Source organism: Gracilinanus agilis, chromosome 3, assembly GCF_016433145.1.
Source record: "Gracilinanus agilis isolate LMUSP501 chromosome 3, AgileGrace, whole genome shotgun sequence".
NCBI lineage: Eukaryota > Metazoa > Chordata > Mammalia > Didelphimorphia > Didelphidae > Gracilinanus > Gracilinanus agilis.
Genome location: NC_058132.1, coordinates 418,816,352 through 418,842,598, shown reverse-complemented (window position 1 = coordinate 418,842,598; position 26,247 = coordinate 418,816,352). Strand labels below are relative to the sequence as shown.

At 36.2% G+C, this 26,247-nt stretch overlaps 1 protein-coding gene across 1 annotated transcript in view; it reads left to right on the top strand.

Annotated features, from left to right (window-relative positions):
- NCAM2 (neural cell adhesion molecule 2) overlaps nucleotides 1-26,247 on the top strand; it is a 250,727-nt gene that overhangs the window by 213,528 nt on the left and 10,952 nt on the right. The window contains exons 14-15 of the mRNA XM_044669242.1: nucleotides 9,534-9,714; nucleotides 15,776-15,980. Of these exons, the coding sequence (XP_044525177.1) occupies nucleotides 9,534-9,714; nucleotides 15,776-15,980 (386 nt within the window). The remainder of the gene's footprint in view (nucleotides 1-9,533; nucleotides 9,715-15,775; nucleotides 15,981-26,247) is intronic.

Sequence of the window (26,247 nt, the reverse complement as noted above, 5' to 3'; positions counted from 1 at the left end):
TAGTATACTTGTCAGATCTTTGGGAGGGGAGGGATTTCAAAACCAAGCAAGAGTTAGAAAAAATTACAAAATGCAAAATAAATAATTTTTATTACATTAAATTAAAAAGGTTTTGTAGAAACAAAACCAATGCAGCCAAAATTAGAAGGGAAGTAACAAATTGGGAACAAATCTTTATAACAAAAAACTCTGACAAAGTCTATTTGCTCAAATATATAAGAAACTAAATCAATTGTACAAAAAAATCAAGCCATTCCCCAATTGATAAATGGGCAAGGGACATTAATGGACAATTTTCAGATAAAGAAATCAAAACTAGCTCTTCTGGGTTAAGATGGCGGCAGAGTAAAAAGCAGCTGCTTAACCTCTCCTAACTCACACATATAAGATTCCTCAAAAGGATATAAAAACAAATCCAGATGAACAAAGGGACCCCACAACAGGGCACAGCATTGAAGGTACGTGGAATTGGGGCATTTCTGTGCTATAATTGGGTGAAATAGCTCTCACTAAAACGCAAGCTGAGCAACCCTCTCCCCCTCACCACTGATAAGGCCAAAGCCAGCGCACAAGAGTTAGAACAAGTTTGGGGCACCCATTAAGTCCTTGGCAGAAAACTGGCATCACCAGGGCCTGCTCCTGAGAGAAGCAAGACTTAAGACCCCAAGAGGCTAAAGAACATGCAGACCTTGCGCGCAGGCTTGGTTGCAGCTGCAGACTCAGATCCTGAGCACAAACGTGGACCTCAGGTGGGGCCCCAGTGCAGAAGGGTGCATGACTGTGGAAGCAGTGCCCTGAGACTGTTAAAGGAGCTTCGGGCAGAGGAACAAGCAAGGGGACCACCAGGAGGCTTGACCCTGAGAACAACTAGACCTGAGACCTCAGGAGCCTAAAGAGCACAGACAGACCCTGGACATGAGGATAAAGCTGAGAGGCCACTGGGCTAAAAATAGCAAGCCAGAAACAAAAACCTCAGAAGAGAAAGATCAAGAAGAAATCTTTTAACACTCGACAACTTTTACAAAGAAAAAATGCAGACAGCAGAGCAAACAGCAGAGGAGAACAAACAAGTAACCATATCCAAACCTTCCCAAAAGAATGAAAACTGGTCACAAGCTCTTGAAGAGTTCAAATCTGAGATTATGAGAAAGATGGAAGAGATCTGGCAAGAAAATAACAGTTTAAAAGGCAGAATTTTGCAATTCTGAGGCTAAGCAATCAAATGAATTGATAAGCAAATTGAAGACCAGAAATGACCAGCTGGAAGCCTTGAAGAACCAAACAGACCAGATTAAAAAGGAAAACCAAAAGATTATAGCCTAAAACCAGTCTCTAAAGGCTAGAATTGGGCAATTTGAAAAAGATGCCCCCAAATCAAAAGAATTGACAAGCAAATTAGAGACCAAAATCAAACAGCTAGAAAACAGGATAGACCAAATCAGAAAGGAAAATAAAAAGAATACAGCAGAAAACCAGTCTCTAAAGACAAGAATTGGGCAAGTAGAAGCCAATGATCTCTCAAGACAACAAGAACAAATAAAACAAAGTCAAAAGACTGATAAAATAGAAAGAAACATGAAATATCTCACTGAGAAACTGACAGATCAAGAAAACAGGTCTAGAAGAGACAATTTGAGAATCATTGGTCTTCCTGAAAAAGCAGAAATTAATAGAAATTTGGACTCCATACTAAAAGAAATTAGTCAGCAAAACTGCCCTGAAATTCTACAACAAAAGGGCAATATACACATTGAAAGGATCCATAGATCACCCTCTACGCTAAACCCTGAAAAGACAACCCTTAGGAATATAATAGCCAAATTCAAGAGCTTCCAGATAAAAGAAAAAATTTTACAAGAAGGCAGGAAGAGACTATTTAGATATCAAGGAGCATCAATCAGGATCACACAGGATCTGGCAGCCTCCACACTACAAGACCGCAAGGCTTGGAATATGATATTAAGAAAGGCAAGAGAACTGGATCTACAACCAAGGATCACCTACTCATCAAAACTGACTATATACTTCCAGGGGAAAGTTTGGGCATTCAACAAGATGAAATATTTCCAAGTATTTGCACAGAAAAGACCAGGACTAAATGGAAAGTTCGATATCCAACCACAAAAACCAAGAGAAACATGAAAAGGTAAATAAGAAAGAGCGGGGAAAGAAAGAAAACTCTTATTTTAAAATTTGCCTCTTTAAGGGCTTCAATAAGGTCTAATTATTCATATTCCTATATGGAGAAATGTTATGTGTAATTCTCTGTAGTAAACTCTATTCACTATTATAGTATCCACTATTATAATAATTAGAAGAATTATTCACAGGGAGAGGTTGGAGTACTAAATGGTCTAAGATGATATGGGGGTGAGTGGGAAAGAGAGGGGTGAATAGTAGATGGCACCAAGAGAAAGTTGAATGAATAAGAAAACTATGATATTCTATACCACACAAAGAGGGGATGAGGAAGGGGAGGGGACGAATACTATTATAAGAAGGAGAGGAAGAGAGCATTAAGAGATAATATTTAAACCTTACTCTCAGTGGAAATAACCCTAAGAGGAAAGAGTAGCTATATCCATTGGGATATAGAACTCTATCTAACCCTACTGAGAAAGTTAGAAGGGATAAATGAAGGGGAGCAGGGGAGTGGGGAAGTCAAAAAAGGGAGGGGAGGAGAAGGGGGAGGGAATTCATTAGGCCTTAAAAGTAAAAAGAGGCGAACAACAAGGGAGGGGGTAAAAAGGGTATTAAATCAAGGGAGGGGAAAAGGATTACTGGTTTAAAACAAATCACTGGTTTAAAAGGAAATAGCCTAAGAAGAAGAGGTAGAACTAGGAGAGGATACCAAAATGTTGGGGAATACACAACTGATGATTATAACTCTGAATGTGAATGGGATGAACTCACCCATAAAATGGAAGAAGCACATAGCAGAGTGGATTAGAAACCAAAATCCTACCATATATTGTCTACAAGAAACACATATGAGGCGCATAGACATACACAGATTTAAGGTAAAGGGCTGTAGCAAAATATTTTGGGCTTCAAATGACAAAGCCAAAGTAAAAATAGATATGATTAAAAAAGACAGGGAAGGTTATTACATCCTGATTAAAGACAGTATAAACAATGAGGAAATAACAGTGCTCAATATGTATGCACCAAGTGGTATAGCATTCAAATTCATAAAGGAGAAATTGGCAGAGCTCAAGAAGGAAATAGATAGTAAAACCATAATAGTGGGAGATCTAAATATTCCTCTTTCAGATCTAGATAAATCAAACCAAAAAATAAATAAGAAAGAGGTAAGAGAGATGAATGAAGTCCTAGAAAAATTAGATTTCATTGATATGTGGAGAAAAATAAATAGGGACAAAAAGGAATACAACTTCTTTTCAGCTACACATGGTACATTTACAAAGATTGACCATGTTATAGGGCATAGAATCATGGCAAACAAATGCAAAAGAGCAGATATAATAAATGTAACCTTCTCAGATCATAATGCAATAAAAATAATAATTAGTAAGGGCACCTGGACAGGCAAATCAAAAACTAATTGGAAATTAAATAATATGTTTCTCCAAAGCCAGTCAGTTAAAGAAGAAATCATAGAAACAATCAACAACTTCATTTAAGAGAATGACAATGATGAGACATCCTACCAAACTCTGTGGGATGCAGCTAAGGCAGTTCTCAGGGGGAAATGTATATCCTTGAGTGCATATATTAATAAATTAGGGAGGGCAGAGATTAATGAATTGGGCATGCAACTTAAGAAACTAGAAAGTGAGCAAATTAAAAACCCCCAGATGAAAACTAAATTAGAAATACTAAAAATCAAGGGAGAAATTACCAAAATTGAAAGTAAAAGAACTATTGAATTAATAAATAAGACTAGAAGCTGGTATTTTGAAAAAACAGATAAAATAGACAAAGTACTGGTCAATCTAATAAAAAAAAGGAAAGAAGAAAACCAAATTAACAGTATCAAAGATAAAAAGGGAGACCTCACCTCTAATGAAGGGGAAATTAAGGCAATCATTAAAAACTATTTTGCCCAATTATGTGGCAATAAATATAGCAATCTAGGTGATATGGATGAATATTTACAAAAATATAAATTGCCTAGATTAACAGCAGAAGAAATAGAATACCTAAACAATCCCATATCAGAAAAAGAAATTGAACAAGCCATCAAAGAACTCCCTAAGAAAAAATCACCAGGGCCTGATGGATTCACAAGTGAATTCTATCAAACATTCAAAGAGCAACTAATCCCAATACTATACAAATTATTTGATATAATAAGCAAAGAAGGAGTCCTACCAAATTCCTTTTATGACACAAATATGGTAGTGATTCCAAAGCCAGGGAGATCAAAAACAGAGAAAGAAAACTATAGACCAATCTCCCTAATGAACATAGATGCAAAAATCTTAAATTGAATACTAGCAAAAAGACTCCAGCAAGTGATCAAGAGGATTATCCACCATGATCAGGTGGGATTTATAATAGGAATGCAAGGATTGTTCAACATTAGGAAAACCATCCACATAATTGACCATATCAACAAGCTAACAAACAAAAATCACATTATTATCTCAATAGATGCTGAAAAAGCCTTTGACAAAATACAGCACCCATTCCTATTGAAAACACTGGAAAGTATAGGAATGAAAGGACCTTTCCTAAAAATAATAAACAGTATATATCTAAAACTATCAACAAGCATCATATGCAATGGGGATAAATTAGAAGCCTTCCCAGTAAGATCAGGCATGAAACAAGGATGCCCATTATCACCTCTATTATTCAACATAGTACTAGAAACACTAGCAGTAGCAATTAGAGAAGAAAAAGAAATTGAAGGCATTAAAATAGGCAATGAGGAGACTAACCTATCCCTCTTTGCAGAAGATATGATGGCATACTTAAAAAATCCTAGAGAATCAACTAAAAAGCTAGTAGAAATAATCAACAACTTTAGCAAAGTTGCAGGATACAAAATAAATGCACATAAATCAGCAGCATTTCTATATATTTCCAACACATCATAGCAGCAAGAGGTAGAAAGAGAAACACCATTTAAAATCACCCTAGACAATATAAAATACTTAGGAATCTATCTAACAAAACAAACACAGGAACTATATGAACACAACTACAAAACACTTTTCAAACAATTAAAACTAGATCTAAACACTTGGAAAAACATTGATTGCTCATGGGTAGGACGAGCTTACATAATAAAAATGACCATTCTACCCAAATTAATTTATTTATTTAGTGCCTTACCTATCAAATTACCAAAAAACTTATTTACTGAATTAGAAAAAAACTATAACAAAGTTTATTTGGAAGAACATAAGATCAAGAATATCAAGGGAAATAATGGAAAAAAATGTGAAGGAAGGTGGCCTAGCACTACCAGATATTAAACTATACTATAAAATTGCAGTCATCAAAACAATATGGTACTGGCTAAGAGACAGAAGTGAAGATCAGTGGAATAGACTTGGGGTAAGTGACATCAGCAAGACAGTGTATGATAAACCCAAAGAGCCCAACTTTGGGGACAAAAATCCACTATTTTATAAAGACTACTAGGAAAATTGGAAAACAATATGGGAGAGATTCGGTTTAGATCAACATCTCACACCCTACACCAAAATAAATTCAGAATGGGTGAATGACCCGAATATAAAGAGGGAAACTATAAGTAAATTAAGTGAACACATAATAGTATACTTGTCAGATCTCTGGGGAAAGAAAGATTTTAAAACCAAGCAAGAGTTAGAAAAAATTACAAAATGTAAAATAAATGATTTTGATTATACTAAATTAAAAAGCTTTTGTACAAACAAAAACAAGGCAACCAAAATCAGAAGGGAAACAACAAATTGGGAAAAAATCTTTATAACAAAAATCTCTGACAGGAGTCTAATTACTCAAGTAAACAAGGAGTTAAATCAATTGTATAAAAAATCAAGCCATTATGGGCAAGGGACATGAATAGGCAATTTTCAGATAAAGAAATCAAAAATATAAATAAGCACATGAGAAAGTTTTCTAAATCTCTAATAATTAGAGAAATGCAAATCAAAACAACTCTGAGGTATCACCTCACACCTAGCAGATTGGCTAAAATGATAGTAGGGAAGAGTAAAGAATGTTGGAGGGGATGTGGCCAAATTGGGATATTAATGCATTGCTGGTGGAGTTGTGAACTGATCCAACCATTTTCAATGGCAATTTGGAACTATGCTCAAAGAGCTATAAAAGAATGCCTGCCCTTTGATCTAGTCACACCATTGTTGGGTTTGTACCCCAAAGAGATCATAGATAAACAGACTTATACGAAAATATTTACAGCTGCGCTTTTTGTGGTGGCAAAAAACTGGAAAAGGAGGTTATGTCCTTCAATTGGGGAATGGCTGAAAAAATTGTGGTATATGATGGTGATGGAATACTATTGTGCTAAAAGGAATAATAAACTGGAGGAATTCCATGTGAACTAGAAAGACCTCCAGGAATTGATGCAGAGTAAAAGGAGCAGAGTCAAAAGAACATTATACACAGAGACCAATACACTGTGGTAAAATAGAATGTAATGGACTTCTGTACTAGCAGCAATACAATGATCCATAACAATTCTGAGGGACTTATGGAAAAGAATGCTACCCATATTCAGAGGAAGAAGTACAGGAGAGGAAACACAGAAGAAAAGCAACTGCTTGAACACATGGGTTGATGGAGACATGATTGGGGATGTAGACTCGATTCTACCACACCTATGCAACTATCAACAATTTGGAAATAAGTCTTGATTGATGACACATGTTAAAACCAGTGGAAATGCACATCGGCTTTGGGAGGGGGGGGAGGAGGTTGGGGAGTGAAGGGGAAAGTAAGAACATGAATCATGTAACCATGATAACTTTTCTAAAAAATGAAAATTATTTTAAAAAAAGAAATTAAAACTATCAACAAACACATGAAAAAGTTTTTTAAATCTCTTATAATTAGAGAAATGCAAATCAAAACAACTCTGAGGTACCACCTCACACCTAGCAGATTAGCTAACATGACAGCAAAGGAAAGAGGTGAATGTTGGAGGGAATGTGGCAAAATTGGGACATTAATACATTGCTGGTGGAGTTGTGAACTGATCCAACCATTCTGGATGGCAATTTGGAACTATGCCCAAAGGGCTTATAAAAGGCTGTCTGCCCTTTGATCCAGCCATACCACTGCTGGGTTTATACCCCCAAAGAGATCATAGGGAAAAAGACTTGTACAAAAATATTTATAGCCGTGCTCTTTGTGGTGACAAAAAACTGGAAAATGAGGGAATGTCCTTCAATTGAGGAATGGCTGAACAAATTGTGGTATCTGTTGGTGATGGAATACTATTGTGCTCAAAGAAATAATGAACTGGAGGAACTCCATGTGAACTGGAATGACCTCCAGGAATTCATGCAGAAGGAAAGGAGCAAAACCAGGAGGACTGTGTATATAGAGACTGATACACTGTGGTACAATTGAACATAATGGACTTCTCTACTAGCAGTAATGTAATAATCCAAAACCATGGTGAGGGACTTATGAGAAAGAACACTATTCAGAGGAAGAACTGTGGGAGTAGAAACACAGAATAAAAACAACTGCTTGAACATATGGGTTGGTGGGGATATTATTGGGGATGTAGATGCTAAACAATCACCCTATAGTAATTATCAATAATATGGAAATAGGTCTTGATCCATGATACATGTGAAACCTAATGGAATTGTATGTTGGCTATGGGGGGAGAGGGAAAGAACATGAATCATATAACTATAGGGAAATATTCTAATAAAAAATAATAAACCAAAAAATGAAAAAAAATACACAGAAACGGATACACTGTGGTAAAATTGAATGTAATGGACTTCTCTACTAGCAATGATCCAGGACAACTATGAGGGACCTAGGAGAAAGCACACTATCCACATTCAGAGAAAGAACTGTAGGAGTAGAAACACAGAAGAAAAACAACTACCTGATCACATTGGAGGATGGGGATATGAATGGCAATATTGACTCTAAGAAATCACCCTAGGGCAAATATCAATAATATGGAAATAGGTCTTGACCAATGACACATGTAAAACCCAATGTAATTGTGCGTCAACTATGGGAGGGTATGGAAGGAGGGGAGGGATAGAACATGAATCCTATAACCACGGAAAAATGTTCTAAATCAATTAATTAAATAAAAAAATTTTTAATTTAAAAAAATTTAAGAAAGCTATAGTGTGTTAAAAAAAAAAAAACAAACAACTCTTCTGCACCAGTAAAGATGTAGCCACTAAGATCCATGCTACTTAAGGCCTAGCTAGCCTTATTTTATGCTAGGGACACACACACACACACACACACAACTTCCCCTTTCCCCACTACCTCCACACACATTGCAAAAGATTCTTTCTCTTTTTCCTTTTGCCACCATCCTCTTTCTTCCCCTCCTTGATAGTCCCACACAGAGATAAAAAGGCTCTTTGACCACAGGAAGATTTAAAAAGGGCCCAGCCTGAGATTGTTGCTGCTACCTAGTAAATATTCTCCTAATATAGTTGACAGTCTGTTGTGCTCATTCTAGAGACAGAGAGGAATAGTGTTTCATTTCAATTGTATTTCCTTTTTAAATTGTTCCTTTTAATCTATTACTAGAAAAAATGGTTTCTAGTGTATTTTATGATCCTTGAGTTCCTTTTATTGCATTTTATTCTGAAGCCCAACATTAGTGGTCTGGCCTAGTTAAGACCTGACTCAGAAATCTGGACCACTAGCTCAAATATCACTGTGATGCCTTTATTGGGAGTTATTTTGAAATTTGAAGAGATGGTCCTCAAGACATCATACTGCTGAAGAACATAACACCATGTTTCAATACTGGTATCTCAGGGAGGAGAGGCTCAGATATATATATTATAGCATCACAAGAAAAGCTAAATGAAAGTGAAGTAAAACTTATATGAAGATGTAGAAAATTATGAAAAACAAAAATTTTAATGGAAAATACTGATTAAATAATATGCTTTGGCTTGGAAAATACTTAGTTCTTAAAATTAACCAAGAAATATCCATAACTATATGTATGAACATTTGGCTCCATCTAGAAAAAGATATCAATATACCGTACACTTATTGTTTCAGAATACTTGCCAAGAAAACTCCATTGACAGTATGGTCCACAAAGTCATGATTAAAATACTAAACAACAAGCCTTTCCTTAAACATATCACTGTATCATAGACTTTTATTATCATACATGCATTTCTTTAATATATTAAGATAAATTTACCTTTCTTTGAAAGATAATGAAAAAAGTGAAAAAGAGACACCTACAGATTTTCTTTCATAAAGCGTCCAATAATCTTCTCAAAATCATTTTAAAAATATGTCCCAACAATTGATATTTGAAAAGAAAAAGTTATTAGCTATTGGATATTCAAAGTGCATTTTTTTTCTCATTTTAACAGAAAGATAAGGAAGACCAGTGGCTTGAGAAAAAAGTTCAGGGTAATAAAGATCACATAGTTTTGGAACATTTACAGTGGACCATGGGTTATGAAGTACAAATTACAGCTGCAAATAGACTTGGATATTCTGAACCAACAGTATATGAGTTCAGCATGCCACCAAAACCCAATATAATTAAAGGTAAGCATACTTGTCTTTCAATTATTACGGCTAGAAAATAGATGGTTTTGTGATAATGTGCCTTTTCATTGTGTATAGTTGATTTTTAATTATAAAAACAATTGTTTTCTTTTCTATCAATTAATTATATTATATACTCCACTCATTATTTCTAAACTGGTGTTTTCTAACATCTTTCATTCCACTGGAAAAGTAACAAATTTATGCATTTGTTACATAGCATGCATGAAATAAAAGGAGAATTTGATTTTCCTGGGGAATACCATTGTGTCATTTAATATGTGGTCATCTCCCTCAATACTCATCATAAACTACAAATTTCATGACCTAACATTATTATTAGTTTTAAAACTCAATTGTGCGGCAGTTGTTGAACCAGAGTTGCATCTTTAGTTTGTATTAATTTTTTTAAGCTAACCCTCATACTTCACAGTTTCTAATAAACAAAGCACCTAAAGTTGGAAAATGAAAGGAAAAATTAGTCTCTTAGGCAATTTTCTAAACCTGAAAATATGAATTTTGTAATTAGCATTGTTTCTGCCATATGTTATATTTCCTAGATATTAATTACAAGATTGCCCTAACTTGGGTGCCCTTTGTTAATAATCCTTCAAAAACAAAGCCTAATAAAAACTATAATGCAAGAATATACAAAATGACACTGACTTTTGCCTTCAAATTTCGTGTCACTTAAATACCAAGTGAAACTTATATAAAGGATGCAAGAATGGTTCAATATCAACAGAAAAACAATCAACATAATCATACTAAAAACCAGAATATCCACAGTCACTTGATCATCTCAGTTGATGTAAAAAAAGCATTTGACAAAGTACACACTCTTTTATGCTAAAAAACTTAAAACTATCAAAACAAGCACCTATCTAAAACCAAAATAAGCATCATATACAATAAGGATAGAATACAACCCTTCCCAATAAATTAAGGAGTGAAGCAAAGATGCTCAATCTTCCCCCTATTATGTGATGTAGTTCTAGAAATGCTAGCAGTAGCAATACAATAAGAAAAATAAATTAAAGGTATAGAGATTAGTAAAGAGGAGACATAACTATCTCTCTTTGTTGATGATATGATAGTATACTTGTAAAATCCTAGGAAATCAGCAAAGATACTAATTGAGGTAAGTAGCTTCAACACAGGTGTAGGTTACAAATAAACCCTCAAAAGTCAACAGCGTTTCTAAATAATGATAAGAAAATCCAATAAGTTGTAAAAGGAAAATCTCCATCCAAATAACTACAAAATGTATAAAATATCTTGACATAGACCTATCAAAGTATATAAAAGACTTATATAGATTCAATGACAAAATGATCCTTAAAGAAATCAAGAGCATTTTAAATATCTAGAGTAATATTCAGGGTTCATGTTAAGGCTATGCCAAGATTATAAAAATAGCAATGCTTCCAAAATTACTTTATAATTTTAGTGATATACCAATCTAATTACCAAGGTGACACTTAATAGAACTTGATAAAATAATAACAAAATTCATTCAACAAATTTATTTTACTTTGTCACAGTTAATTTACACACCATAGCATTTTTTAAAATTTTGTTTCCACATTTGCTTTTTTTTTCTTAATGGAATATTAGTTCCCTGTGGGTAGATACTTTTTTCTTTTTTTACCCCTATATAGGCTCCACCTCCTTTGGGACGTAAGACTGAATAAATGAAATAATTAATTAATTGATTGGTTAATAAATAATAAATATCTACTGATGTTTACTCTGGAAAAGAGAATTGGCTAAAACTCAAATATGAGTTGTCTTTAGATATTTAAAGAATTATCACATAAATAATCTATATAGTTCCAAGCACTGATTCTATAAATGAGTAGAAGGAGGGGGAAATGATCAGAAATTAGAGGATGACAAATTTCAGTTCGATATCAAGAGAAAAAAAATTTTTAAACAAATTGAGCTAATATAGATTCTGACTTGCAAAATGATGGACTCCCTATCATGACACTATCAAGCAAAAGCTGGATGATTCCTTAACAGAAATATTATAGAAAGGATTCCTAAAGTGAGAAGGCAGTTGAATTAGAGGACCAAGACCATCAAGGTCCCTTTTAACATAATGATTCTATCTTGATTTTTCTTATATCAAGTATCTCCTCCATGAAATATTCAAAGTCCATAGTGGAACTGAACTCATAGTATATATTCATTTGGTTATTAAGCCCATATTACCCTAGGCCACATCATGTATTTGTGCTTTTTATAAAACAATTATATTGTTACTAATTTTTGGTTATACCTCATCTCCTCAACTAGACTGTGGACAGATTCCTTAAGGACAAGGACTCTATATGCCTAGGAGAAAGTTTATAGGCTTTCTAGCATGTATATGCTAGTATATACTGGTGAAGGAAATGGCAAACCATTCCAGTATCTTTGCCAATAAAACCCTGGACAGCATTGGCTGGGGTCCATAAGGTTACAGTGTGTCAGGCATGAATGATATACTTAACAACAACAAATGTATATGTTGAAGTGAATTTGACTTGATTCTTTTTAACTTTGTCTTTTGATGCCAAACTTTAGCATTTCTTCTCATGATTGATCACTGGCTGATTCCCAAAAGCCAAACTGACCTCAAAAGCTAGTTCACTGTTTTTTCACAGTTTTGCTTCCTTTATTCATCTTCAGTAGGCTATAGACATCTTCCTAAAACTCACTTTTTAAATATGACTCCCCATTCAAAATGCTACAAAGAAACTTGATTGCTCTATCTAGCACACCAAGTTTAAATTCTTTTACAAAGCCTTCTTAACTTGATCCTACCCTACTATCAAACCTAATTTCTTTCCTCCTCTCTGCTATCCTCATAGCACACCAAGTCAATTATTATCTTCAAGCTCACCACTTTTCTCTTTGCCTACTATTTCCTTCCCAACATATACAATTAAGTTCAAGTTTCCCTTTCTACAAAAAATTCTGCCTCTGTGTTCAAGCTATAAAATTACAGAATCTTAAGATCCCGTGAATTCGACCAATTGCCTAGTCTTAGTGATTTTATTTCTATGATTATTCTTAAATCTATTATTTACTCTCCACTGATAAGCTGGAGAATTTCCAGAGGATGCCAACCAGACATGAAGGGTCTAGAGTCATACAATATAATACATTAAAGGAAATGTTCATGTTTAATCTGGAGAAGAAAATCAGGAGAGCATTACAACTGTCTTCAGGCACTTAAAAGACTGTCATGCAGAAGTAGACTTGCTCTGTATGGTCCCACAGAGAAGAATGAAGAACAATGCAAAGAAATTATAAATAGAAAAAGTTAAGATGGAAGGCAGGAAAATTTCCTAACAATTAGAGTTATCCAAAAATGGAATGAGATGCCTTTGGAAGTAGCAAGCAAGCCCTGCATTGTGACTTGAAGTAGCAAGCAAGCCCTGCATTGTGACTTCAAGCAAAGTCTATGCGTGTGTTGTAGCAGAGATTCTTTTAAGAATGTAATCAGAGTTAATGACTGCTGAAGTTCCTTCCACCTGGAATTTCATGATTCTGTGATTCTGAGCTAGAGGAAGAGTAGTAAGAGAATAAACCATTTAAAAAAAAGGAGCAAAACCTAGATTTTGATTTTTGCTGTAACTGAGCTAATTTGATGGTGCTAGTCTCATGGGAAGACAAACTACCATTGACTGATTGCCAATTGACGGATCCAAAGCTAATTTTCTTTCTAATCCAGTAAACATTTATTAAGTACCTGTTATGTGCCAGGCACTGTGCTAAGCACTGAGGATGCAACTAATAAAAGGAAAGACAGTCCTTGCCCTCAGAGAGCTTACAATCTAACAAGAGACAACACACAAAAAGAGGCTGGAAAACAGGAATAGGAAGAGTGGGACACTAGAGTGTACCCAATCTAGGAGCATCTTGTTCCATGGTGCTAAAACCAGACAGAGCAGCAGATGTCAAGTAGACTGAATGGATTTCTGGGGGCAGTACAAACCTAAGGGGAGTATTAAAATGCTATAGATTTGCATATGAACTTAGGATAGAAAGTGGGAATCTTTAGAGACAAGAATTTTTTGATTGTAAAAGACTCTTTTATGTCCTTTGTGAGTTTTCTGTGTTCTTTCTGTGGTTATATAGAGGCTATTCTTTATGGTATATTTTCTGTTAAATTGAATATTTTGGAACTAGAAACTAATTTACACAAATCAATGGAAACCTAGACAAGAACTAGCTTCTAAGGTTCCCAGGAAAAACTAGGCCAGGGAAAAATGAGCCAGAGATCTGATATGAGGGCAACTTACAAAAAGTAAACTCAATTAATGGAAACTTAGAACTTAAGGTCCTGAGCCCAAGAATACACATGCTTATTTATGTGCATATTTTATCTTTTCAAGTTGATAAAGCTTGGGAGTAGAGACTGTGCCAGGGAGAATTGCAAATGTGCATCTTTGCATCTTCCATAATGCTTAAGAGTGCAAAGGTATTGTTGAGGTGGGTGATGTATAGTGAGCCATACATATTTGGGGAGGGGAACTTTCAAGTGAATCAAAAATATCTCCCTCAAAACCCCTTACTATTTCTTTTCCATTCTACTAATGTAAGCTAACAAGATCCAGAGATCACAAATGTGACTAGTCTTCTATAAAAGATTTTACCAGAATTAACCTGTTAAAGCTGACTAGATATGAATTACATGTTATTTAAGTAGCTAACCTAAAATGTAATCAAGAATGAGTCATGATTAACCTACCTGTGGAGTATTCCCACCACAAAAATGGTTTTGGTACCCTAGATGCCATGGTTATCCATGTCACACCAAATGGATTGATACACTCTAGAGCTGGAATGGCAAACCCATGGCACATGTGCCAAAGATGGCACACAGAGACCTCTCTATGGGCACATGCTACCCACCAGAGTTAGTTACTAGAAAGGCAGAGGGACACAGGCAGAGCTGCTCTCTTCCCCCTCCCCACCAAACCTCCCCATACCTCTGCCCAACAGCCCAATGAAAGCGCTTATTCCCTCCCCTGAGCGGAATGCCTGGGCCATGGGCCACTCACCTCCTGTCCTCCCTCCTCTGTCTGGGGTAAGGCAGTAAAGGGCACTGAGTAGAGGGCAGCACTTGGTCCCTGGGGGACAGGGCATAGCACACAGTGGTGTGGGGCAGAGTATGAGATCTCTAAAAGGTTCACCATCACTGCTCTAGGCCCTTTGTCACATAATGAATGCTCCCTTTCTTCCCCATATTGCCTTTCAAAAATTACAACCAGCTGCCAATTATTTGTTTCACAAAATTGTCAAAATTTGTCCATGAGTTAGTTTTTACATAAAACATGTGAAAAAGCATATGGACAAAAAAAATTCTAAAAATATGGAAAAGAGGGACTTAGCTTTAAAATCCCCTTTAAAGTATTTTTCATCTTAAAACAGTTTTCAAACAGACATTTGCAAATTTAGGGAGTAAAAATTAAATCATTATTTAATTGAAAATTCTTGATTGGCTTCATACGACAATTTTTTTAAACCTTACCTTCTGTCTTAGAATCAATATTGAATATTGGTTCCAAGGCAGAAGAACAGAAATGCAATTGGGTTTAAGTGACTTAAGCAGGGTTATACAACTAGGAAATATTAGAGGTCAAATTTGAACCCAGAACTTCTTGTCTCCAGGCCTACCTCTCTATACTCTGAGCCACCTTGCTGCTCTCACACTCAATAATATTTGACATTATAATGATCAAAACATTTAAGATAAAAACATTGATTTAATAGTATGCCAGGTTTAGAAAAGGCATTATGAACCTCAAGGATAATGATTTATTTTCTGATGGGGGAAAAGTGTTCAGCATTTTTCCATAGAAATTTTACAAATAATTTTCTACAGCCTTGCTAATAATGCTAATAAAAAGCTTAAATTGTTCTTTGAAATTTGATGTTTAGTCTCCAATAATCATTAAATTGAAATCTCAAAATAATTTTCCCTTGAATTAAAACTTTTATTGAAATATATTCTCCTTTTTTCCTTATTAACTTTCTAAAATGCAATATTTTGTTCATTTTTAAGACACACTTTTTAATGGCTTTGGACTTGGAGCAATCATTGGCATAGGAGTTGCTGCACTTCTACTAATTCTTGTGGTAACTGATGTTAGCTGCTTCTTTATCCGACAATGTGGATTGCTAATGTGTATTACTAGAAGAATTTGCGGAAAGAAAAGTGGTGCTAGCAGCAAAAGTAAAGATTTAGAAGATGGAAAAGCTGCATATTTGTGAGTATAATATATTCATTTTAAAAAACATTTAATCTCAGATTCTAAACTGTTATTTCAAGCAATACGTGAAAACAAAAACTGCTTTGTATGGGTGGAGTTGTAAATTTTTCTAGTAAGACTGTTACATTATGTCTCCATAAATTAGTGGTATTTTCACAGAATCAAAGAACTAAAAAAATTTGAGAACTGATCTCTGTCACTTAGTTCAACCCACATTCAAAAGGAGTCTAACATTGTCTCATATCTAACAAGTAATTGTCTAGTTTTTGCTTGAAGACTTCCAAGGAGGTTTTGGAAATCATTACTTCTTGAGGCAAGCCAGTTCAACTTTTGGGCAGCCCTAAATGTTAGAAAGTGTTTACTAATATCAGGAAAGCTCCTTACACAGGTTCTACTATTTGGGGCCGACCATAACAAGTCTGATTCCATCTCCTACACAAGAGATTTTTTCAAATACTTAAGACAACTATAATATCCTCCTTATTTCTTCTCATCTCCCAAATTAATATCTCCAGTTGCTTCAGAGAACTCTCATGTGACAGAAACTAAAAGCACTCCTGACTTCTATCCTCTGGACACTGTCCAGGTTATCAATTACTGTCCAGCAATCAATCCTTCTTAAACTGTAGAGTCCAGAACTGAACACAGTACTTTAGATGAAGTCTGACAAAGGCAAATTACAAAGAGACTATAACTTCCTTATTGCTAGGAGGGATCATCTCAGTGAAACCCAAGATCATATTAACTTCTTTGTCTGCTACATTGCGCTACTGATTTATAGTAAGTTAATAGTCCACTCAAGCCTCTCAGTTTTTTTCAGAGAAGCTGTTGGCTAACCTCCTTCATCTTGTACTTAGGAAGTTGGTGTTTTTTGTTTTTTGTTTTTTTTGCCTAAGAGTAAGAATTTATATGTTTCCCTATTGAATTTCATTTTATTAGATTAACCGCAGTGCTTTCAGGATCTTTTTGTATCTTCATTCTGTCATGTTATTGCATGACAGAATACCTTTATCCAAATCAATGATCAAAATGTTAAACAGTACAGGTACTGCTATGTTGACATTGAATTGTTAATAAAATTAATATGAAATAATTTGGAAAAAGTTTTCTTAAAATCTAGGCAAACTATAGAATTTCTCTCATCTACAAGATTAGTAACCCTACTCAAAAAAGGAAATAGTTATTCCATTATGTTCTATCCTTGATGAAGTCATACCAAATTCTTTATAGCACTGATTCCTTTTCTGTATGTTTATTAACCACCTTTTTAATGTTCTGTTTAGAATTTTCTCCTAAGTCAAAGTCAACCTCATAATTTATAGACTGTATACTCTCTATCCTCATCTCTTTTTTTGAAAATCAGGACATTTGACCTTCTCCAGATCATATGGTCCAAATGACTTTATGTTTCCATGGGCCAAGCTATTTCACTAGCATTACACAAATGCTCAGAAAACTATCCCATATTATGTTTTGTACTATAACTACTGCTACTAAAGTAATGAAAGTAAAGGTCTGAAAATATATTATGTGATCCTGCAAAAAATACCATTTTGTAACTTTTCTGGTTAAATTCCTCAGTGGTTCTGAAAGACTGAAAAACATCACCCATAGCTGAAGAAATTTCTCTGTCTCTTGTCTCTTTCTCTAAACATAGCCAACTTGGGAGGGAAGAAGAGAGCAAAAGTTAGGAGGAAGGAAGACAACTGAAGATTCTCTCTTACATAGCTGATGCATTGAAATTCAAGAGAGAATTCTACTGTGTGAATAAATTGCATGAAAGGTAGTAAGTAGTAAGGTGAAATTAATTCTAGAAAGGTATATTGGAATGAGGTTGTGGTGTTTTTGTTTTAGTCCAAATGGCAATACTTATACTGAGCTACTGAAGATTTTGAATCAAGAATATTATTTAGACACTTAAATGGAAAATGGATTGAAAAGAGATAGAATCACAGAGATGAATTATGGAATGATTACAATAATAATACATGTGAGGGCCTTGTGAGTGAAGAGAAGATTTGAGAGACATCATTCATATAAATTAATAAGAATTACAAATTGACCAGATACAAGCAGGAGGAGTAAGCAGAAAGGAAAAGTTATAAATGGTCTTGAGGTTATAAAACTGAGTGACTTTGATGGCAGTACTCTGAATACATAGGGCAGATGCCAGTCTCACTAAAACAGCCAGGCTCCCTGAGGGAAAGATAGGATGTAATTTTAATATATGCTGAGCAAGTGAAACATAAGCATAACCACCTTGACCTCCATCTCCCCCCAGACCCTGATGGTGATAGCTCAGGACCATGAACCCAAGAGCCTTGGGAATAGCAATGAGTCCAGCCCAGTTCCATTATCCTAGAAAGCAAACCTGATAGAGATTTAGCCTGGCAACTGCTCCTACAGGTGCTAGAGCCACAGCTACTAAAGACCCAAAAAAGAGTGTTCCTGCAATCAAAGTCCTTGGTATTGTCAAAGGATTATTAGTATTTTCATAAATGAATGATTTTTAAGTGGAAATCACATTAAAGAAGAATTATGACCATTTGCTTTGCCACTACACCCTAAGAACTTAGAATCTTTCCATCTGAAATAGCTGAAACCTTCTATAAGTATTGTCTACTGCCTAAGAATGAGAGATTTCTGGATTATGTGACCAACAAAAATGGAATACTACATATTTTCTCTAATCTCTAATAACCTTTTAAACTTTTCCAAAACAGAAAATTATAAAGCAAATTCAGCTCTTTCTGTGCTCTAGGACACCTGAAACTTTAAAGGAGGTTTAAAAAAATGTCCCAACCTTTACCTTGAGCTCACTCAAGCAACCCCCCTTCTTCTGGAACCTACTAACAATGAGTCTGCATTAGCTGACTCAAGGATCTCACCAACTTGCAACAAAATCCAAATCTACTCCTTTCCCATTTTCCAAGCTGCAGAAATTTACTGGGGCCAAAATAGCAGGTACCACGACTGCATTCTGTGCTTCCAGAAATTTCTACAGGAAACCATAGGAACTGAAAGACATGGGAAGGTTATTGTGTCTGAGCTTGTAATACAGCACAAAGATGAAGCCTAACCTCTCCCTTCCCAACTACAGAAATCAACTCTATAGTGCCAATCTGGCAGCCAATCTGATCTGTCTATCTGGCCAAAAGACTGAGGAATAGGGGAGCAGGAAAGGACAGCAGTACAGAACAATGTGTTCGTGTGTGTGTATGTGTGTGTGTGTCTGTCTGTCTGTCTTTCTGTCTATTTATGTGTGTGCCTCTGTGTCTGTGTCTGTGTGTCTGTGCTGTGTCTTTGTGTCTGTGTCTGTATTTGTGTCTCTGTGTATGTGTCTGTCTGTCTGTGTCTATGTCTATGTCTCTAAATGTCTGTGTCTGTGCCTGTGTTTGTGTCTCTGTGTGTCCGTGTCTGTGTGCGTGTGTGTGTGCATGTGTGCATGCATGCACACAGAATCTCCCCTGGTGAGTCATGAAATACCCAGCCCCGGGGGGGAGGTGGGTATTCTTTGAGGCATGCACAAATAAAACACCATCAGAAAAAGGGAGTCAAATAATGAAGAAAATACTAAAATAAGGGAGGAAAAATCTGAAATTGCCGAAGATCTCAAGAAGAAAAAAACTCAAAGACCTTGAATATCTACTGGAAAATATCTACTAGAAAAGTTCATAGAACTGTAAATAAAAATTACAAAACAAAGGAAAAATGATTCAATACGTAATAAGGCAGAGGACCCAGTGGAAAATTTGAGAAGGACATAGTATCACAACATGCTGTTCCTGAGTAGTTTAAGAGAAATGAGAATTATAAGGGCAGAATTTAAGGTCTGTACATGATGGGCAGAATAATAAAAAATTTGAATCTGCAGTGGCAAGTTTCACCAATGTAATCCAAAGAGCATTAGAGAAAGAATGCAAATACATAGAAACAAAGGGCAATCTTAAAGAGAAGCAAAAAATATTAACATTAAAAGAAAATGTGCTCTTTTATCAAAACAAAAATATTGATCTTGAAGACAGGATGCATAAAAGACAACTTAAGGATCATAGATTTCACAGAAAAACACATTGTTGTTTAGCCGTTTTAGTCATGTCTGACTTTGTGACCCCAAGGTCACTATGAACAGAACAGATTTTCTTGGCAAAGATATTGGACTAGTTTGTCATTTCTGTGTCCGGCTCATTTTACAGATGAGGAACTGATGGCAAACAGGGTTAAAGTGACTTGCCCAGGGTCACACAGCTACTAAGTGTCTAAGGCCAGATTTGAACTCAGAAAGAGAGTTTTCCTAACTTCAGGACTGGCATTCTATCCACTGTGCCATCTAGAAAAATATGACATGACAAAAATACAGAATACCATAATGAAAAAAAAAAAAAAATAAGTATACTTGTCAGATCTCTGGGAAAGGAAAGACTTTAAAACCAAGCAAGAGTTAGAGAAAATCACAAAATGTAAATTAAATGGTTTTGATTATATTAAACTAAAAAGTTTTTGTACAAACAAAAACAATATAGTCAAAATCAGAAGGGAAACAACAAATTGGGAAAAAATCTTTATAACGAAAAACTCTGACAGGGGTCTAATTACTCAAATATATAAGGAGTTAAAGCAATTGTATAAAAAATCAAGCCATTCCCCAATTGATAAATGGGCAAGAGACATGAATAGGCAATTTTCAGGTAAAGAAATCAAAAGTATCAATAAGCACATGAGAAAGTGTTCCAAATCTCTAATAATTAGAGAAATGCAAATCAAAACAACTCTGAGGTATCACCTCACACCTAGCAGATTGGCTAAAATGAAAGAAGGGGAGACTAATGAATGTTGGAGGGGATGTGGCAAAATTGGGACATTGATGCATTGCTGGTGGAGTTGTGAACTGATCCAGCCATTCTGGCTGGCAATTTGGAATCACGCTCAAAGGGCTATAAAAGACTGCCTTCCCTTTGATCCAGCCATACCATTACTGGGTTTGTACCCCAAAGAGATCATAGATAAACAGACTTGTACGAAAATATTCATAGCTGCGCTTTTTGTGGTGGCAACAAATTGGAAAAGGAGGGAATGCCCTTCAATTGGGGAATGGCTGAACAAACTGTGGTATATGCGGGTGATGGAATACTATTGTGCTAAAAGGAATAATAAACTGGAGAAGTTCCAGGCGGACTGGAGAGACCTCCGGGAACTGATGCAGAGCGAAAGGAGCAGAGCCAGAAGAACTCTATACACAGAGACTGATATACTGTGGTAAAATTGAATGTAATGGACCTCTGTACCAGCAGCAATACAATTACCCANCTTAGTGGTTCCCACTCCTAAGCTTCTCCCCTTGCCCCTTCTCCTTCTATTTCTGTTTCTATTTTTTCTGTTTCTATCCTTTTCTAAAATTGTAAGTTTCGACTGAAAGGGGTCTCTCAGCAAGGTTGGGTATTGGGTGAAGGAGACTAAGAGATTACTCCCAAAATGGAGTCCAAAAACTTAGCTGTCCCAATGGTTGAAGTCTTGATGGGTGAGATGCTATGGCTCTGATCTGGGAATCAGGGTTTCAATTTCCAAAAGAAAGATCCTCAGGACTGGATCCAAGCTGGGATGTCCACCTCCTCCCTCTTCCCACTCCTCCACTAGAAGACCTCTCCTCTCCCCTCTTCTTCTGGGAAAATTCCCAGAATCCTCTCTGGTCTCAACTGTCAGCAACTGTCAGCAACTGCTTTCTCTGGCTCCTTTGGTCCCATCCCCCTTGCACAATTCCCATCCTTAAAGTATCCCAGTTTTATGTGGTAGGACTTTTTCCAAAAGTCCCACTTAATTCATGCATCACTATTTCCTATTCCTATCTTATGTTCTCTCTCCCTCCAAAATAATAAATCCTAATCTTGTCTTATCACTATACTAATTATCTATCTATTCCTATTCTAAGATGGGTTTTGGAGAGGTTGGTAGGGAGTTGAGGGTTGCAATTTATATAACAATATTTATAGAGTGTAAAACAATTTTGTAACAAGAAAAGTTTTCCATTGAACACAATGTATAAGTTTACAGTGTAACAATTTTCTTATTATTTAACTCATCTATAATTTTAACAGAATTTTAACTTGTTTCTACTTTTAAGGTATAAGTCTATCAAGTAATATAATACAACTGTCTTATTATTCCTAATTGTTATCAAATTATGTTTAATTTATGCCCTGCATATCGATGTTAATCAGACAAGAAAATTGCTTGATCTTCTTATGTGGTTAAAACCTTATGGAACTTGCAACTATTTGTCCGGGTCCAGCCGGACACAACCGAGGGGTCCGGGGAAACAGCAACCTAAGAACCCATAGGGGAAGAAGAGGGGAGACCTCGCGTACAAGACACAGAGTCGTTTGGATGGAAGCAAGGCTCGTTTATTGCAGATCTATGACAAGAATATATAGGTTGAGGGCAGAAGGGGGTCGGCAGATACTAAGGGAAAAGGAACGCGGAAAGGGAGCATAGAAAATCTCTTGTGGTGTCTTACTGTCTCCAAGCATGGCTGGGCCTATGATCAATATCTTATCTTAGAAGAGTGAATGATATCTATTCTTAGAAGAGTGACTATCTTATCTTAAAGTCTTGGTCCCTAACAACTATTTACATTATAGACATATATACATTTTGTATTTTTATAATCTTCAGACACTCGCTTATTTACCTCACGAGGTCTTGACTAGATATCAGTTTTGTGTTCTTTTTATGTAGTGTGCATGCAAAATACCCTTGTTTTCAAAGTTGTCAGTTTTCTTCAAGTTGTCTGTAGATTTCTCTTGTATTTTGGTGCTATGTACTGTGGTTGCATTTTCCCTAAAGTGTGAGGTTAATTTGTGTTTTTGTGCTATTGCCGCACCCTAGTCTTACATAAACTTCTGTCCTCTTCTTTGTGCAATTGTCCATTTTTTTTGCAAAATTCAAAGTTCAAAAGTTTTCTCACAATGTCTTTTCAAGTATTCTTTCCTTGTATCTTTCTTCTTGGTGATTTTCCCAATTTCCTTTACTTCTCTTGATTCTTTTCCCCTTCTCTGTTTCTCCGTCACATGTTGTCTCTTGTTGTACATGTTGTCGGAAGGGCTCTCTAGTCTGGATGCAGGAACAGTGTGGATTGTGATGCTTTGTCAATGCTGTCAGTCAATTTTGTGTGTGTGTGTGTGTGGTATGTACTTTCAGATGTTTTGCAATGATTTTGTTTTTTGTAATGATTTTGAATTTCAATTCTCAGTTCTCAGCACTTTCTGTAATTTGTCTATCTTGAACTGTTTCTAGGTGTTCTGCATTTGTATGTTTCTTTTGGTTTCACGTGGGTCACATGGAACCACGAATCTTTTCCTTCTATTTTTACACTTTTAGGGGTAGTGAGCAAATTTTATAGGGTCCTAACCATTTGGGGTCTGTTACTGATTTTCTTGTGAAGTTTCTTATGTACACTATGTCTCCTGGTTTTAAAATATGCAAGTCATAATCCAGGGGAACTCTCTGTTGAATCAAACTGAGTTCATGGAGTTCTGTGAGTCTTTGTTGCAGGACCTGGATATATTTATGCTGTTCACAATCTGTACCCAGCATTGAGACATATGGGGTTTTGGGAGCTCTCCCTTACTAGGTCGGCTATATAGCATTTCAAATGGGGAAAGATGTAAGTCCCCACTACGTTTGCTTCTCAGATACTGTTACACTATTGGTTGAACTAGCAATCCAATATTGCTTTGATTCCATTTATATATACTGTTTTCATTGCCACATTATGTTTGTAATCCTTCTGTATTTAGGCTTTTCTTTAGGTGTTCTGTACTTTTCATGGATTAGTCATCCAGTACATGTATGAAACATAGCCACTCACGTCTTTCTTCAATATCTATGTTTAGTACTGTTAACTTTGAAAAAACACAGAATTATTAAATAGTCATAAAAAGCCACTCGTTAATTAAGGAAAAGGGGGAACAGGGCTGACTAGGTCTCCACTCTGAGCCCCATGTCTTATGGAGAGTTGAGGACTGAACTCTGCTTGCTCTGCTCCCTGACCCCTTGGGAGTGCCACCGCCCTAGATGACAACTCCAAAGAACAAAGGAAATTGGGGAATTTATATACCATTTGGGAAGATCCAGGGGCTGGGAGAGATGATTGACATTATACTGGTAAAGATGGGATTTACAATCAAGCTAGGGAAAGGAATCATAGCCAGAGGCTAGGGTGTAAGGGAAGGGGCTGCTTACAATGGATACTAAAGGATGGTCCCTGCCCAAGCTGGGCTTCTTGGGACAGAGTCTTTGATACAATGGGGAAGACTACCTAAGACAAAAGGCTATTTAGCATTTACCCTAGGGTCCATTATTCAGTCTGTAACTGCTAGTCTGAGATTCCTTTCAGGGTGGATTCTCTCAGGAACATGGAACAAGCACCAGCTTTGGGGGTCTCCAACCTACAAGCTATTTCTAAAACTTGGGGTTCATCCTATCTCAATAGGCCACAAGTTTGGGGTCTCTAGATTCCACATTGACATGGGAATAACGTGATTTTCAGCCTGCGCTATGCATTTTTGCATAGTCTGCAGGTCAGGAGCATGCTGACTAGATGATGCACAATTGTGATCACATTTGTTTTCTCTCTTGTGAGTGTTGTATCTAGAATTTGTGTATGTATTATTGTAATTGCTTCTTTTGTTGTTGTTGCTATTAAGTTGGGCTTTGAGGTGACAAAATTTCACTATATGCTTTAACTTCCCAAAAAGAAAACACCTTATATTATTAAAGTTATTGCTAGTTTGTCTGGATTGTTGGTACTGAGGTCTGCCTTTATATACCTGCAGGGCTGCCAAGTTTTTTATTTCCTCTATTTCTTTTTGCTTGATGGTAGATTTAGCCTCTTTTAATTTCTCCTTTAAATATTTTATGATATCATCTTTTTCTCTAATGGATTCTTTGGCTTCCTGATTTCCCAAGTGAGCATATGCAGCAGTTTTACATAGGTCTTCCAAACTTAATGATTCCCATCCTGGACAATGCAAATTAAAGTATGTCCTAATTGGTAGGGAACCGCCCTTAATAAACTGCCTCCTTATGTGCTGCAAGTTGGATTCAAGTCCTGGAATCCTAAAATCGTTTCCCCAGCTTCAACAAGCCTATCTAAATGTTAACTTTGAAAAACACAGAACTATTAAATAGTCATAAAACCACTCTTTAATCAAGGGAAAGGGGGATTAGGGCTACCTGGCCTCTTTTGCAGAGCTGGGCCTTGTGCAGAATCCAAGAATTGAACACTGCTTCACTCCGCTCCCTGACCCCTTGGGAGTGCCACCGCCCTAGATGACAACTCCAAAGAACAAAGGAAATTGGGGAATTTATATACCATTTAGGAAGATCCAGGGGCTGGGAAAGATGATTGACATTATACTGGTAAAGATGGGATTTACAATCAAGCTAGGGAAAGGAATCATAGCCAGAGGCTAGGGTGTAAGGGAAGGGGCTGCTTACAATGGATACTAAAGGATGGTCCCTGCCCAAGCTTGGCTTCTTGGGACAGGGTCTTTGATACAATGGGGAAGACTACCTAAGACAAAAGGCTATTTAGCATTTACCCTAGGGTCCATTATTCAGTCTGCAACTGCTAGTCTGAGATTCCCTTCAGGGTAGATTCTCACAGGAACAGGGAACAAGCATAAGCTTTGGGGGTCTCCAACCTACAAGCTATTTCTAAAACTTGGGGTTCATCCTATCTCACTAAGCCACAAGTTTGGGGTCTCTAGATTCCACATCGACATAAATATGTTGAGGGGTGCTCATTTATATCCTGCCTTAACTTTTTGAATTTTTCTCAGGAATGCTTAGCAAAGGATTTCATAGCTTCTACAAGATCTTCCCTAGCTCTTCTTAGGCATACTAGGTTTTGATGACTATTTAATTCTAGATCTTCATAATATTGTGGCCAAGATGTGAAGTTTGTGCTCCTATGGGTCTCCTCAATACATTGTGCTTTCTCTGGTGGTGTAAATAATTCAGAAAGAAGAATTCCAATGTCTGAAAATGTGGGATGAAAAAGTCTTAATGCTCTCTTAAACTCTTTTATGGCCTTGAAGGGATTTAAAAAAAAAGGCAGGCATTCATTGTTTTAGGGTGTCTAGATCTGTAGCAGTGAATGGTTTATGTCTTTTTAAATGGAGAAACCCAGAATCTGGTTGCAAAATCGTGTGATCAATAATTGGTAATATTGGTACTGCTGGTACTGTTGCCCCTTCCTCTATTT